Raw genomic sequence first — 15,640 nt, forward strand, 5'->3', positions numbered from 1 at the left:
TTCGCGCTGATTGGCTGTGCTGCCGGCTGCGTCACTGGGTTCCCCCCACGTCGTGTTTTCATGTAACAAGGCATGCGCAGTCTCGCATTCAATCCTCTAACCACCAAGCGAGGAACGACACCACACATTTTTGGTCCAGAGGAGCCCCTTCCCCCTTCTCTCCCCTGCTTCACTGGGCGCTCAGGTGCGCACGAGGCGCTCCTTCACCGCGCGCCGCATATTTGGACTCCATCCGGGTAAGACTTTTGGCGACTACTATTCATTTGCTGAATGACTACCGTGAGAGCGCCATCTCAGGTAATGGCATTGCAATGGGACGCGCTGCATGGTAACATTGTTTTTGTATAAGTCCCGCATCTCTGATGATGTAAATACGCTGTGCATGTGTCCTGGACTCCACGGTCACGTTCTCTTTTGCCACACAGCGTTGCAGGAAGTGTCAGTCTGCGTAATGTTTACTCAGCTCTGTTTCCTCTCAGCTGTCATGTGCACTGGTCTGCGAACCTGCGCTACAAACACGGACCAAACAGTCTTGACCTTACACTGGTGCGTTTGCCAAGCTACTTATATATGCAGTATTATGTTTAATACTCACGTAACACATATGAGTATTTTCTAAAGATCAAAGAAAAGCTTGCAACATTGCAGCCTCTGTTTATTGCACAGTCTAATTTGTAGGCTCTGACTCCGATATTACTCATAGCTATTGTGTCAAAAGTGTATCTTGGACCGAGACTGATGCTAGATTCTGCCCATATCCAAGCTTTCATGAAAGAGATATATGCTTTTATGGCTTACCTGTATATTTACTTTCCCCTTTTACAGAATGATTCGTTTTCAAAGCATTTTTTCAAATACATAGTTGCCTCTAAATGTGATCCGTTCACGTTGCAGAGTGTGTATATCGTGCTCTGTGCTTCTGCCACTTGTTTTGGCTGGCCTACAGTGTGTTTTTAGACAGGACAGGGGTCCTGTCTAAGTCTTCACGGCTGCCACGGTTACTGTATTTATTACACTGATCCTCATCGCTCATACTTTTAGTGTACATAAGGATGAGGCTTGATCCAACCACTGCCACAACATGTTTATTACACACATATTGTATAAAATTGCATTTAACCGTCTTAGGCCCTCAGCTGCATCATCTCCATCCAAATCACAACTTGATCTGGTGCATATTTTTATACTCTTCGCATCTATTTAGCTGATCAAGAACATCATTATGTGTGACCTCTAGGCGACCTCTGCAGCACAGTTTTATGTCAAGTGATTGTAATGTGATTGTTGTCCTTTAGGGGCTGCATTATTACCTTGTTCAGTGATAATTGCCAGTGTGTAGGTGCACTGGGGCTACAAAACACTCTCAGCCAATGGCCTTTTTCCAACAGGGGGTCTTATCTCCCATCAGCCACTTGTGCAGGTTCCACACTATCTGTTACATCATGCTATTTGGCCTGTGCTGTTCACCCCATAAAGGAAAAATAGGCTTGTGAAGAATATCGGAAAGATATTTGGACATACAGCATAACATTTATTATCTTTTTTTCTTTACAGTATATTTTACAAAATCAATTTATTGCTAAAAAATATTATCCATCTTATGTTGTGTTATAAACCGCGGGACAGGGCTCGTTGTAGGGTTTGTTTCCTTCTCTTTGTTTTAAATTGGATTTGGAAAAGATGCCTGCCTTGTATCCTGTTGCTGTGATGAACTTGACATTTCACTTTCATTTACACTGAAATAATAGAGTCAGCATTCTCAGACAAAACCCTTGTATCAGCTGACCCCCCCTTCACAGGGAGTTAGAGCAGGTCAAACGGTAAAAGCAATGTTTAGTCTTCTCTAACAATGAGACCACTGTTCTCTATAAACATGTTTTTGTCCTTATGAGATGATATCAGTGCAGTTTGAATAATATAACAATGTTGAGTTGCGCGAGTTCGGAATACCTTGCCGAGTAAAGACATATATTCTCCGAAAACATTATCAGAGCCGAGGATTCCCACAGAAATACTGCTGTACAGTGAAGCTATTGAGACCTTTCCCTCTCACCTTACAGGCCGTCGGTGGATAAAGGGGCCTTGTCCCTTGGAAAGCTGCTGATTTACTGCCTTACTTGACTTGCTGATGCACAACAGACAGAGACAGATGTGGTGCACTAACGCTCTTATTAACCACATGTTTGAGTGAACAGGGTGAATAATTCTCCTGGAGGTAGGAGACTGGGGCATGTTGTGTAACTTGTGAATCATAGAGAGCAGCGAGATGAGGAGGGACCTGGGATGATTCTGTGGAGCAACAGAAACAAATCCTGTTGATTTGCTATACATACTTATTTTTAGGTTAGCAAATTAAGACATATTTTCGTTATATCTGAACTTAATGCAAATTAATTACTGAGCAATGCAAGAGTTTGCTACCTGAAACATGTTGACAAATTGATAACTAATGTTTTACTGTAGCCCCAATACTATGGGCAGTAAAGATTAGTTGCACCACTTATAAGTGTTTAAAAGATGGACTTCCGACCAAAATGTACCCTGCCTGCCTCTTGTCGGCAGTGGTGCAGATGGTGCAGCGGGTCTTGTGACCGCAAAGTCAGTGGTGCACACTGTTGTTGTGTCCTTGAGCAAGACAGTGTCTTCGTACATTGTGTGAATGAGAATGTGAATGGATGAGTGGTTCCTTGATGTGATGTAGATGGAAAAGTATTGTACACATAGAGTATTTTAGTGTTTGTTCAACTAAACTGGACTAACCTCTTTTTTTTTGCTGAAACATCATTAATATCTGTGTCTCCTTACTAACTACATAAGTACACATTACACAGTCATCTTTGCACATTTCGAACAGATCTGTCCCACTATAGGCAGTCCCGGCCTAAACCGTTAAGAGGTGCAGAGTATTGGAGGGTGTCACTGTAATCGAGGCATGTATAGCCACAAACCTCTTGTCTGTGCTGCTCAGGGAAGCAGAAATACTGCAGCCACAGCTTTTTGTCTGACATACGATGATTTACTGGATCTCTGCTGATGTATGGAGTGGTCAGTTTTGAACAGGGACTCACAGTCCATGCCTTTTTCTATCTAAAGGTCAGCTATTTGATCCCAGCGATGATCAATGATCTCTGCATTCTGCTGTTGCACCTTGCCTGAGTGTGTGGTTTGTGAGAAAGTGAGGAGATGGAAATGGGGATGGTTAGAAGAGATTCCAGACAGAGAGCAATAATTTGAGATGAATAATGATAGTTTGTGTATAATGTTGTGTAGAATCTGTATAGAGGTCATTCTTGAGTAGAAGTGTTCTCTAAGACTGAAGTCTGAGCTCCTCTGTGGCGTTGCAGTCCAGACAGACAGTGATCATTAATCAGAGCTAATGGCATCAATCTCCTGTGGTGAATGTGCCCTGCCGTTTTCAGTGATGCACTAAATGGCCTAAAACTGGTCAAATCTGTTTTCTCCAATTTATCTCCATCTCCCCAATCGTCTGCATCCTCTTCTCTCACTCCAACTTCTTGCCAACTTTCCATCTTTACATCCACGCATTTAGTCTCTCTGTAGGCCCCTTACCTCATTATGCATTCATGATACTAAATAAATCCCTCTTTACCTCTCAATCTGGCGTTCCTGAATCAACAACTCACATGAGGTTTCTTTGTTTCCTCCTTCCACTCATCACTCCTACTCATCCTCCCTCTTTTTAGTACCAAGGTCAGTCAATCATGCTACAAGGCTAGTCTCCCCTTGGCCTTTAACTAAATTAAACACATTGCTGACTTTGGGTAAAACTAGGTAAATTGGTGGCGAACTTGACTTTTTGAAATGTTGCATAATATGTTTGTGAAAGTGTCAGCTGCAGTCAGACCCAGAAGTGTGTTACATAATCTGCAGCGCTGTGCCTCAGGGCCTGGTGATCTGGTCTGTCATCGCAGGGGTTTAGCTTATTAGCACAAGCCAGTATGAGAAAAGCTTAGAGGTGTCTTTTCTATTAACACAGTGAGTAAGAGTAAGAGTAACAGATAAGGAAATATTGCAAATGTCTCTGCAAATGTCTTCTTTTGCTATTGATCGGGTTGCCGCAACATCCATCTTACTCTTTAGTTATTAGGATTCTTGTTTTCCAGCGTCTGCATTGGCCCATATTGTGTTGTCCCACTCACTTCATTATGGATTGTTTTAGCGCAGCATGTCAAGCTAAATAAACGCTTGCTAAAAACTGTTGTCATCGGTGGTTAATATTTAGCGTGTGCATTTGGAGAGGCGTACGTGGGAGGCAGCAGTACTGCAAAGCGATAGACCCTGGTTTTATTTAGCAACACTCTTGACAGAGCTGTGTATGGAAGAACGCATCTCATCTGCCTCTGGGAGCAACATCAGAGGTTTGTGACTGGAATTTCCCCTTTTTGTGGCGTTTGATCAATGACTTGGACTTCCTGTTTGTGCCGAGATGAAAGCGAGAGTGCAATAATGAGCTCGGAACAACGTGAGCTGACGTAATTTACAATATGGTGATTGAAAGAAGAGAGAGAAGGAAATGTTGGCATAATATTTGCATGTGTCACTGTAACTTGGCTCTGTGAAAGCGGACAGTAGAATGGGTAAATATATATATAACATTGTACAATGTAGCAATAAGTAATTTGTTTATTTGATTGTTTGTTTTTTGGAATTTGTAATGTGTGGTCTTGGCCCGGAAACTTAAATGTTATGGTCAAGTTTGAGTGTTTGCTGTAAATTGTATTATAAACATATGAGGCGTACTGTGGGGTATGGCATTGAACTTAGTAACTGGCAAATAATTAAAGTAAAAGTAAGTAAGTAATCCAACCCTTGCATACCATATTTTCATGAAATATATACTTTTAAATGTGTTTCTGTTTATAATAATAACATTAACAGCAAACACTCTCCTGGATTTAATGAAGGGTTGCCATGTGAAGCTGGAGAAAAGTATAAACATCCTTTCAGGAAACACTTATCATTGGTTCCATTAGGCCCTGGTCTGTTCACATTGTTTCACCCTTGATCAGCAGCAGAAACAAAATATGCTTTGTTAAACACCGATTGGTTAGGATGGTTTATTCAGCACATGGTGCAAATAAGTATTTCCTTTAGCAAATTTAACAATACATTTAGGGGGTCATTTATCAAGGCAGGTGCTAAATAGCGGATGTAAGCTGAAAAATTAAATATTCTCTTTTGTTGCCATGTTGCACTTAATTTAGTATTACAGTTTTAGGGCCCAAATCTCATACGTAAACGAGAGAATGCGACGTGAGTAAAAGATGCATAATGACTCTGCTGCTGATCCACTTTAGCACATGAGCAAACGCTTGGTAAATGACCCCCCGAGAGTGGACTATATATTTGCAGGGGTGAATAATGAATGAGGAAGTAAATGAAAACCAGCCAAATGTAAGAGTCACTATTTGTATGTGCTCGTCAGGGACACAGCAGAGACTGGATAAACTGTCTGAATATGAATTAAAGTGTGGAAGTTCGCCACACTCTTTTACAATACTGCTGAGAATGGCGATCTTTATTCTCTTTTACATCTGACCTTCAGTCCTGGAGAAGAATTATAATTAAATTGTAGATCTACTAGTTTTTAGGTCAATGGTTTTATAGGAGGAAAGTCATATTGCCTAAATAGCAATTCGATATTTGTATTTGAAGCGAAAATTAGATGTTTAAATACAGCTTTAGCTACCATCATTCATAATAAAAAATCACATCTGGAAAGAAGGACTGCCATTTTTTTAAACAAGTATTGTGATTGTGATTAGATTTGCAATTAATGTTTCGCATGTGAATCCTCTTGAACCGCTCCTGCCTTCACTGTTCAAAACCGAACCAAACGTGATTTGGACCAAATTGGTACAAATTAACAACTCTATGGCAAAAAAACCAAAAAAACAGGAGGTGCTGCTACACGTGTCACAAACAAACATAAACCTAACTAAATACTGAATTTGCTGTGTGCTTGATCCAATCAGCAGCAAAAAAGTGCGTCTTCTCGCCGAACTATTCAAGCCAGAGCAATCAGATTTATATCAGTGCTAATGTTATTGGCATTGTATTATCAATCTGTCTCTTACATTTTAAACAAGTTCAGCGGTATTCATCTCAAAGATAAGTCTGAAATATGAACTTCCAAACTAATTCAAGAATCACATTCATTTCAGAACAAACTACACACAATATTGTGCTGACTTAATGAAATTAAAAGCTAAGATAAGTGTGTGTTTGTGTCCATCTATACAGATGCTGTAAAGCTGCTCCTCTCAGCCCCCCTGGTGGGAGGGGTTTTCCATCATACTTAGTCGTGGTCCTCTGGATGTGCCTGCACAGCTGTATTCCTTGAGACTGTCCCTGGATCTGTAGTACTTTCTGGTCCATGATGGAGGGTGTAGCGTTGGAAAACCTCATTGACTTTGATTTACCGTCTGAGTCCACCTCTCTCACTGTGGATGGAGGACAAAACCAGTGCCACACGGACATCTTCTCCCCAGAGCCGGCCTCCTCCCGGGGGCTGCACCAAGACGTGCTGCTGCCTGAACCCCTGGCCCCCACAAAGGCCTCATCCCACCACCATCACCATGACAACGAGGACAGTGATGCTACAGAGTCCGCCGACAGCGAGAACGACATGGACCCTCCCTCTCACATGTGGGACGCGAGGCGCTCCTCTTCATCCTCCAATCACAGTGCAGAAGATGCTGATCCAGAGGCGCTGGAGAGGAGGACCTTTATGAAAGCCTATGTGGACAAGATCTTCCATGGAAAGTAAGTACATGCTCGTAAACATATCGCTAAAACCTGCATAAACAATAGCTATACTAATGTGAAAGTTTAATGCGTCATTTGCACCTCCACAGTGAGGAGTTTGACCAAGAGGAGAAGGCTCGTTTTGGAGAGCTGTGCAGTGGAGAGAACGGCAAAGGCAGAGAGTGGTTTGCCAAATACGTCAGTGCACAGGTGGGAAAGAGAGGATGTCACATCCAATGATATGATTAAATATGAAGAATATGATTAAATATGAAACTGTCTGTTCCATAAATACCTCAAGTATCACTATGTGTTTACAGCGCTGTCACTCCAAATGCGTGAGTGAGCCCACCTTCTACCGCCTGGTGCAGTCTTTTGCAGTTGTGCTGTTTGAGTAAGTGCTTATAAGCCCATTTAAAGGCCGTCCTAAAGTAACTATGCAATCAGAGTGTAATGTTTCCGGTTTTGTAGATGTTACCAGATGGATGACTACACTCCTGCCAAAAACCTGATGACCATGTGTTTTACGTTCTATTTCATTGGTGAGTTCACATTCATTCATTCATTCATTCATGCATGTGTTTGAGCTGTAGAGTTTCAATGTTCAACAATGACAGTGAGTAAAAGTCAACAAATGACAAAGGTTTTGTGTTGACATATGAAGGTTAACATTGAATGTATCTTTACTTAAAACTTATTCATTTACTTCCTTTTACTTTTGAAATTTTATTTGGGGTTTCATCAGATAGATAGACAAAGACTATTGTGCTTTTTTTTGTGTTTTCAGACAAACCAACTCGCAGAAGCACAAATCTCAGACTATAGCACTAGCACTAACCTATCACCTACTCACTTCTTTGTTGACAATTTTAACAACTTAGACTTAGACTTTGGGAAACATAATTGATCCATAAGGGAAATTGTGTAGCTGCTGTTAACATTTGGAATAAGAAACATGTAAACATTTCACTCATTGCTTTAGCTGAATCATGTTATGACTCACAGAGCAGACTTGTGACTCGCTCTTGCAGCCTCATTTCACAGTCAGATGAAATGTCTGTGGTGTTCAGAGGCCTATGTTTGTCTGAGCAGGATACTCCTGTCATCACAGTGGCAGCAGGTTGCATCAACGCTTTTTGAAGGTTGGACCTGTCTGCGTATAAAACACACGTGTGCTCGAGATCAATCCTGGACTCCCCAAAAAAAGGCTTTAATATATTTCCCTAATATGTCGTTTAAAATATTATACTTTCATACAACAAGATAAAACTGCAAAATATTTTTATTTGGGTCACAGCTTGTCAAAAAAGGTCCTAAAGACAAACCATTTAAAACCCACTGCTCCAGATGGTGTGTTCACTAAGCAGGTCCAGTTCTCTATTGAGACCTGTTTTGTTGAAATATCCTTCAAAACCGATTGCTATTTCTTGCTGAACGTTGTGTTCATTTTGGGATTCTGAGCTCACATTAGACACAAGTTTTGCTTCATGATTGCGTAGCAGTTTTTAGTTAGGGTTTGTCATGACAAAGCGTAAACAAACCGCAACTTCCCTCTCTCTTGGCACAGCAGTGTTTTTTGCCTTTTTCTGCGAACTATGTGTGTAGTTTCTGTGCTCCACATTGTTCCACTGGATACTTTTGGACATCTTTGCCGGATTTTTTACTGCAGAGAGTCCATACTAGCATGAAGGACCCAGCTTTTCAAAAGTAAACAAACAGCTAGCTTATGAGCTCAAGACACACACATTTGCTTCTTCTGAAACACTGAAGAGGCACCAAGAGCCCCCACACCTGCAGCACAGTGGAGGTGTCACAAGATCACTACAGGAAACAAAAAGGGACAAACGGGAAGATGGTGAAAGGCTGTTGTGGGGGTGAGGGAGCTGCGCAAAAGGAAGAGGGAAGAGGTGGAGGAGCTAACTAGTGCAGGACACCACGCTCTGAAACAGGGATGGTGCACCCGTTTCAGAGGAGCACTGAAGGCAGTACTCCGGTTTCCCCTGCCTCCACAAACATGCTGGACAGGTCGGCCCAAAATTGCGGCACATTCAGTCGCAGCGGCTGAGTCAAGACTAGCCCAACTCCTGAACGCATTTTTGTAAAGTACTTACTTACTTACTTACTTATGAATTCTGTGTGATTGAGATTTTTATCACTGCATCTTGTGTGTGGCAGGAAAAGCCCAACCACCACCGTCAGAGCTGCTGGACCGGGGCGCTCCTCCTGTGGCGCTGGACTCGTACCTGAACAAGGCCAACTCGTGGCTCACAGGGAAAAAGGATGCGGCTGAACGCCTGCTCAAGACCACATCCAAGACTGATGTCAAAGGCTTCTTGGGAGGGTTAGAGAGCAAGCTGAGGAGCTCCATGGCTAACAAACCTGAGTATGACCACTATTTAGTAAATAAGTCAACTCTAAGCATTGTGTTGTAATGTTGTAGCGTTGTTCCTTTGTTCAAAAACATAGACCAGTACTTGACTTCATTCACAGAGTTTTGAGTAATGCTGTTCGTACAAATCCTGCTCTTCTGCTGAAACATATGTTGTGGATTATGTTCTGTCATAAATATTTTTTTCCACATTTTTGCAACCCATAATCCATAACCAGACCTGCTCTGTGCCGTCCTGCTATCGAAGTGTGTTTGTCATGGCGCCATTGATTTACAAGCATGGCATTGGCTAAAAATGAAAGCTTGTATTAGCTTTTCACTTACGTTTCATTCCCACTGAAACATAAAATATCAATGTTGTTTGTTGAGTTACCCCAAAGGATGTCCACTTAGGTCGACACTATGCCATTATGAAAATGTGATTATGCTGTACTTTTTGTGTCCTGCCCCTCATAAGGGATGGAGGGAGCCCGGTGGAAAAGCCTACAACCCCAGGTACTGTGTGGATCAAACCCTCTCGGGGTCCAAAACAGACGCCCTCTTTGTTCAGGGTCTGTTATTACTTTGCTAATTGTTGTTATTGTGGCATGCAGTGTCAGATGCTCCAGAGGAAAAGAAAGGAGATAAAGTGTACCTTTACACCCACCTGAAGCAGCAGCCCATTTGGTGAGTCACCTGCTCCACATGTGTCTGACACAACAGCAATCTTAATGCTGCTGCTGCTGCTGCTGCTGCTGCTGCTGTGGTGAGGGGTGTAATGTTATTTTTAAACCTCTTAATCAATGCAAGTGTCAAGACTTTTTCCTCCTCTCAGGCACACGCTGAGGTTTTGGAATGCAGCTTTCTTCGATGCGGTTCACTGTGAGAGGAGGAAGAGGTCTCCAACCACCAGGTGAGGCTCATCACAACTACTTCCTTGGTCCATTCAGACATATTAACAATTCAAAGGGATTTGTTGTTGCTTGGGTACTGCTTAAGTAAAGAAATGTCATATTGAAATTGAGCAGTTACTTGTTATCATGCTTGCTGACTATAATTATAAATGATGATTGATGGTGAATAATAGAATACACAGCACTGCTATAATAGTGTTCTCCCTGCTTCATTGATGGCAGATTATTTAAACTCCTCTGAAATGTTTTCTCCCGTGATGCTCTCTTTGATCGCTTTCTTTTGAGCATGCCAAAGTAACTCTGTTTTTTTTGCCTTGCTGCGGGGCAGTGGACCACAGGATCAAGATGAGAGGTCTGTCCTAAATGTCCGCTGCCCTCAGAAATAAAGCTCACAACATGGTCTAGGATTCATGTTTCATACAGAGGCTGCGTGTGAGAAGGAGAATAGACAGGACCCTCCGTAATACCAGGCTTAGCACCAGATTTAACCTGCATTTTGTGGGCGTTCCAGTGAATAGGGCTTGGATAACTCCCCAGGTGAACCACTCAGACGGCACAATTTATGGTGCTGTTTTAGTACTGTACTGTACTGTGTAAAAAAAGTCATTTATTTTATTTTTTTCCAAGTCATTTATTTGTTTATTTTAGCTTTTACGTATTTATCGCTTTTCGTCTGGTTACACTGCATTTTACTTTACTTTTCTTACTTAAAGGGTTTTAATTTTGTTTTGAATGTGCAGCACATTGAAAGTTCTAGTGCTGTATAAATAAAGTTGGATTCGATTTGACAATAGCGTCCTCTAAAAACACAGAAACGGGCTTGAATTCAGCCTTTGTATGTTCACACACCGTTCCCAGTGAGCCAGAGCACCTACGCCAGCCTTTAGGACGCCGTGTGGTCAATGTCCTCTGATTTGCATGCTGATGTTGTCATTAGTGTCATTGTTGTCTCTCGGGTCATGTGATTCACTGCAAGGCTGCTTATGTTTAATTTCTCTGCTGCTCCTTGTTAATCTGCATTACTCTCAAGAATTTTAAATATGGGTTGGTCCGCAGCCAAAGAGGGGCTCACTGCATGTTTACCTGTCCGTCTGCTCCAGCGGCATGATCCCGGCCTTTTTACACTTGTCCCTCTGTTTGCTTTGCACTGATTCTGGGTTTTACTGCGGCTGGTTGTCTCCATTAACATATCGTTTGGTTTAATGGTTCTTAAACTGTGGTATGTGCATTACTGGTGGCACCTGGGCTTCTTTTTTATTTATCCTTTATTTATACAGGTTTGTCCCTTGAGAGTAAAGAGAGACCACCTCATGTGGCGACACTAAGGGACCTCACTTCAATTACACATAGGTTCTTATTAAAGGGGCTAGATGCAAGTTAGTCATTTTATGTTCACTACTGCCACCTCAGGTCTTATGCGTAACTGCAGCTTCTATATTAAGCTCGTGCATGACAGCACTTTGGACCGAATTAACACCTTTTTGAGTGACAGTGCAGGATTTTACAGGCAGTTGTAGTTTTAACATTTTTAAACTCCATATAGTCCCTTTAACTTTAGTAATTTTCAGTGGGTAAAATTTTGTCCAATTTAGATCTTGATCTAGGTCTGATGGCACTTATTAGTTATCTCAAATGCTAGTATGGTAGAAAATATTTACAGTAACATTTAGCAAACAAGAAACTATATAATGCACGGATGGAAGGAGACCGAAGTTGCAGAGGAAAATTCTAATATGTAAGCCTTTTCTTTCCTCCCAAATCAGTGTTTCTATGTGCATTCAAAAACATCTCCGGTGGATGGATTTTGGTCATTTTTTGGCTTTGTATTTTGTCATTGCTTCCATGAGAATCAGTGCATCCACTCACACACTTTCATCCACTTGAGGAGCTGGTGTCACTGATCCGACGCAGAGGCCTGGAGTATGTTTAGTGCTCTGTGTGTTGCTGCGGTCATGACATCTAGTCCATTGCTTGTCTACCGGCCCGTGACGGTCATATCTCATATCTGGACCTGTAATAACGCCTGTCCCGTTTTGTGCTTCAGAGAGAAGTGGTGTCACATGAGCCAGCAGGAGAGGGACGACAACTCGAAGATAGATGAAAACATTGCCTTTGGTCAGCTCGGGTAAGCACCTGCGCCTTATGTTCTGTGCTCCTGTCCCATCGATGATATCGTCATCATCAAAATGTAGGCTATTATTGAGAATGCAACTTTTCCCTGTAGGACATTCACCCATAATATGTTGGCGTTTGGACTCAGCAAGAAACTCTGCAATGATTTCCTTAAGAAGCAGGCGGTGATTGGAAACCTAAATGAAGGTAAAGCCCAAAGCACAAAAACTTAATTTATTATAAACAATGGATTGCTTTAGTTAGAAGGACTTTCATTACAACATATTATAACTGTTAATGCTGTTACCTTGATTTATGACTATTTCCACTCATTACAGCAGCAATACTTCTGTTGCAGTTACTCATTTACTACAGCAATCCCACACTAGTTACACAAAGCATGATACAACCTTACACTATTTCCTTTCCCCCCCAATTCATTCAAATAAATGTACCCGTTTTCCACCAAAAAAAATCACTTGTGTGGCCAATAATTCCTCATTTGAAGTGTGATTTATCTTGTGTGTAGAGCAGTACAAGTTGCTGACTGAGCACATCGAGAAAATGGCTGCGGAGTGAGAGGATCGGCAGGTCAGGTCTCTGCTGTGAGCTGTGCCATTGTGTAGCAATCACTGCATATCAGCAATAAGATGACATCATCAGCCGGTCAATGATAATCTGTATCTGCCTCAATATGAGTATAAAACACATAAAGCCACACAGTGTGATATTAGACACTACTTCTGTCTGTAGGCTGCTCTGTGGTCCCCTGCTATCTGTTGATGTGTTTCCATTATATACGACAAAAGCAATAACATTATTCCTATTATTATAACTTCCTATTCTGTGTTGCCTATACTCACTGTGTTATTCAGGGCTCATGCAGATGAATGCATGAACAATTGCGTTTAATCTAAAAATTCGACCAATGTATTCAATGTACATTAAAAGCCTAGAATGACACAATGTTTTGGCACATGGACACTGTGGTTCTGTTTGGAAATGGCAGCTGTTTTACCTATTACTGACTTCTTTGTGACTTATAGAATATCGCAATTACTGCTGTATCTGTTTGAGTGGCTGATGTGGAGTGGACTTTTTTTTTTAACTTAAAAATGTAGACATTATAGCCTACAACTTCCGCTCTATTACGATGTCGATATTCGTGCCATCTATGTGCCTTCAGTGGAAGCCAGTTTCTCAATATCACTTCACTGCACTTCCCTGAAGCACTTGTTTTAGCTGTTATGATGTTTATGTTGCACTTTGCTGTGTTGTTGTTGAGATTTCTCTTGATCCTAAATATCGAGCAATTCCTCATCAAGTTTAATGCAGCTGTACTTTGTGACTGCACTGCTCTATGCTGCCACTAGAGGGCGGCCGTGTATTCAAAGCCAAACAAACTGTAGGAACGATCCAGTTTTGTTTATAGATATATTTATTTTTATTGAACCTTTGTGAAATATAATGTAATGTTTTTGAATGATGACCGTCCTTTAATTAATAACTGATCATTTATGATAAAAACAACATATATAATAGGTGTAAATCTCTTTCATCAAGCCCCACATTATGCCGGAGGCAAAAAGATGCACATTTTAACATCAAATACCCAAAGCTTGAGAACTATTATCTCTGAAATGAACATCTGTGTGTTGTGTATCACTGGTCTGTCCTGTGATTTCTGTGGTATAATGTGTAGTGTTAGTGTAGTGTAGCGTAATCAGCGTTTGTCTTTGGATTGAAATGTCTATTCAATAATATATGTACCTGCTTTGCTTGACATTATCAGTGTTAGTTACAACTAGTGCAGTGCAATAATTAATTTCAGTGGTTCCACTCTACAATTTTAACTTTGGTGTCTCAACAGACTGTAGGTTAAGGTTGACATAACAATTTGCACTATATTGTGATCATATATGAAGAAAGAAACATTCTACCATTTCTGTTGCCTGTGCATTTCTGGTGCATGCTCTGAAGGAGACCAGTGGGGGTGAGGACACTTATTAGTGAATAATAAACATTTGAAAGTTATCATAGCCTGTGAGTATCATCCATATACCTAAAGATCTCCCCCAACACATAAATACTTGTCAAAACATTCCATAGACAATAGGCCTGCTGCAAATCTGCAATTCTTTTCACCAAGTACCATGATTAACTAACATACCTGAACGCTCGAGCGCAAATGACTGATGGGGCCCCCTGCTGGACAGTGCCTGTATTGTGAACGGACGTGTACTTGTAAATGATGTTATCTTCATGTGGATATTAATTCTGTAATAAATTTATTTTTGATGTTGATCATCTTGGTTGATTCTTTTTGTTGTTGCTGGAGTCATATTAATATCGAGCATAACAAACTGAGTTCACTTTGGTTCTAGGTACTCACATGTAAGTTGCTGTGAGACACTTTTAACCATCGTAGGCCACTATTATTCACTCATTAGGCTGTTTCCAAAGCCTTTTTTGATTCCAGAGAGCACAGATGTGGTGCTCTTCTGATTGGCCTCGTCCGCGACTGTACAGAATGTGCCCAAGTGTTCCAGTGTTTGGGCTTTTGCTATTTCCACGTCTGACTGTAAATAAACATGCACGAGCGGAGGGCCTCTGATTGGACAGCGTGTAATGAGCTGTGAAAGGGCAGTCAGCAGCGTCGCGCCGCCTTCACCACCGGCTTTAATCAGGACCAGAACCAGAACAGGGCGCGCACTGTCGGGCTCAAGCGCGTCCAGATGTCCCTGAGCTTTTAAAGAGTGTGATTTTTATGTCACGCCTCGATCTGCAGCGTCACAGTAGCTATTATTTGGATAATATAATAACAATAATCTTTAATCTGCGACATGAAATCCCTTTAAACTGAAGATGTGAGCAGAAGTGGCTCAGGTGATCCGAGAGATATCATATATTAGTTTCACATTTTAAGGGGAGACACTACAGGCAAAACTCAATTTTTTCAGTTTTCAGGTTTTGGGCCAAATTGGTCTCTGAACATACAAGCTTTCACCTGGAAACAGAAAATATGCCTAATCTTCACAATAACATGTTTAAATATTGCGCTGATTCAATGTTCCCCCATTGACTTATATGGGACAATGCAATTTCAAGGGCCTTTTTCTCAAAACACATTTTTCTGTCATTGTGGCGACACTATGTCCACGTCAGTAGGACCTAAAGACTTCAAATTTTCCAGTCTTGGACTGAACAATATTTGGAAGATTTTTTATGAGGGATTTTTTATTATTTAATCTCTAGCCCCATTTATTGAGTTTTGAATGTCAAAAAATAAGGCGAAAATTACATTTTTGCAAATTTTTCCACTAAAAAACAGCTTATTTTAAAACTAAACAAGATATCCAAAATTCCCTCTGAAAACGTCTTGGCAACTCATTTATCGATAAAATGAAACCATAAATTTGAATGTGGTTCTATCCGTTATTCAGATTTCGTCGCCGAAAAGATGGGAAATTTGGGGCAT

The 15,640-nt window shown here is 41.2% G+C and overlaps 1 protein-coding gene across 2 annotated transcripts; it reads left to right on the forward strand.

Annotated features, from left to right (window-relative positions):
- Window positions 1-75: 75 nt before the first annotated feature.
- On the forward strand, window positions 76-13,610 carry kiaa0513 (KIAA0513). Of its 2 annotated transcripts, none has more exons than XM_079567187.1 (13): window positions 76-236; window positions 6,265-6,786; window positions 6,879-6,978; window positions 7,089-7,162; window positions 7,240-7,310; window positions 8,944-9,151; window positions 9,615-9,652; window positions 9,751-9,823; window positions 9,972-10,049; window positions 10,379-10,402; window positions 12,095-12,175; window positions 12,275-12,369; window positions 12,692-13,610. In XM_079567187.1, the coding sequence occupies exons 2-13, from the start codon at window positions 6,398-6,400 to the stop codon at window positions 12,739-12,741; spliced, it is 1,281 nt and encodes a 426-aa protein (XP_079423313.1). In that variant the 5' UTR covers window positions 76-236; window positions 6,265-6,397; the 3' UTR covers window positions 12,742-13,610. The 2 variants fall into 2 exon arrangements, with proteins under 2 accessions (XP_079423313.1, XP_079423314.1); XM_079567188.1 differs by lacking the exon at window positions 76-236 and adding an exon at window positions 4,241-4,379.
- Window positions 13,611-15,640: the final 2,030 nt, after the last annotated feature.

The sequence above is a fragment of the Gobius niger genome (assembly GCF_951799975.1).
Source record: "Gobius niger genome assembly, chromosome: 12".
In the NCBI taxonomy this organism is placed as follows: domain Eukaryota; kingdom Metazoa; phylum Chordata; class Actinopteri; order Gobiiformes; family Gobiidae; genus Gobius; species Gobius niger.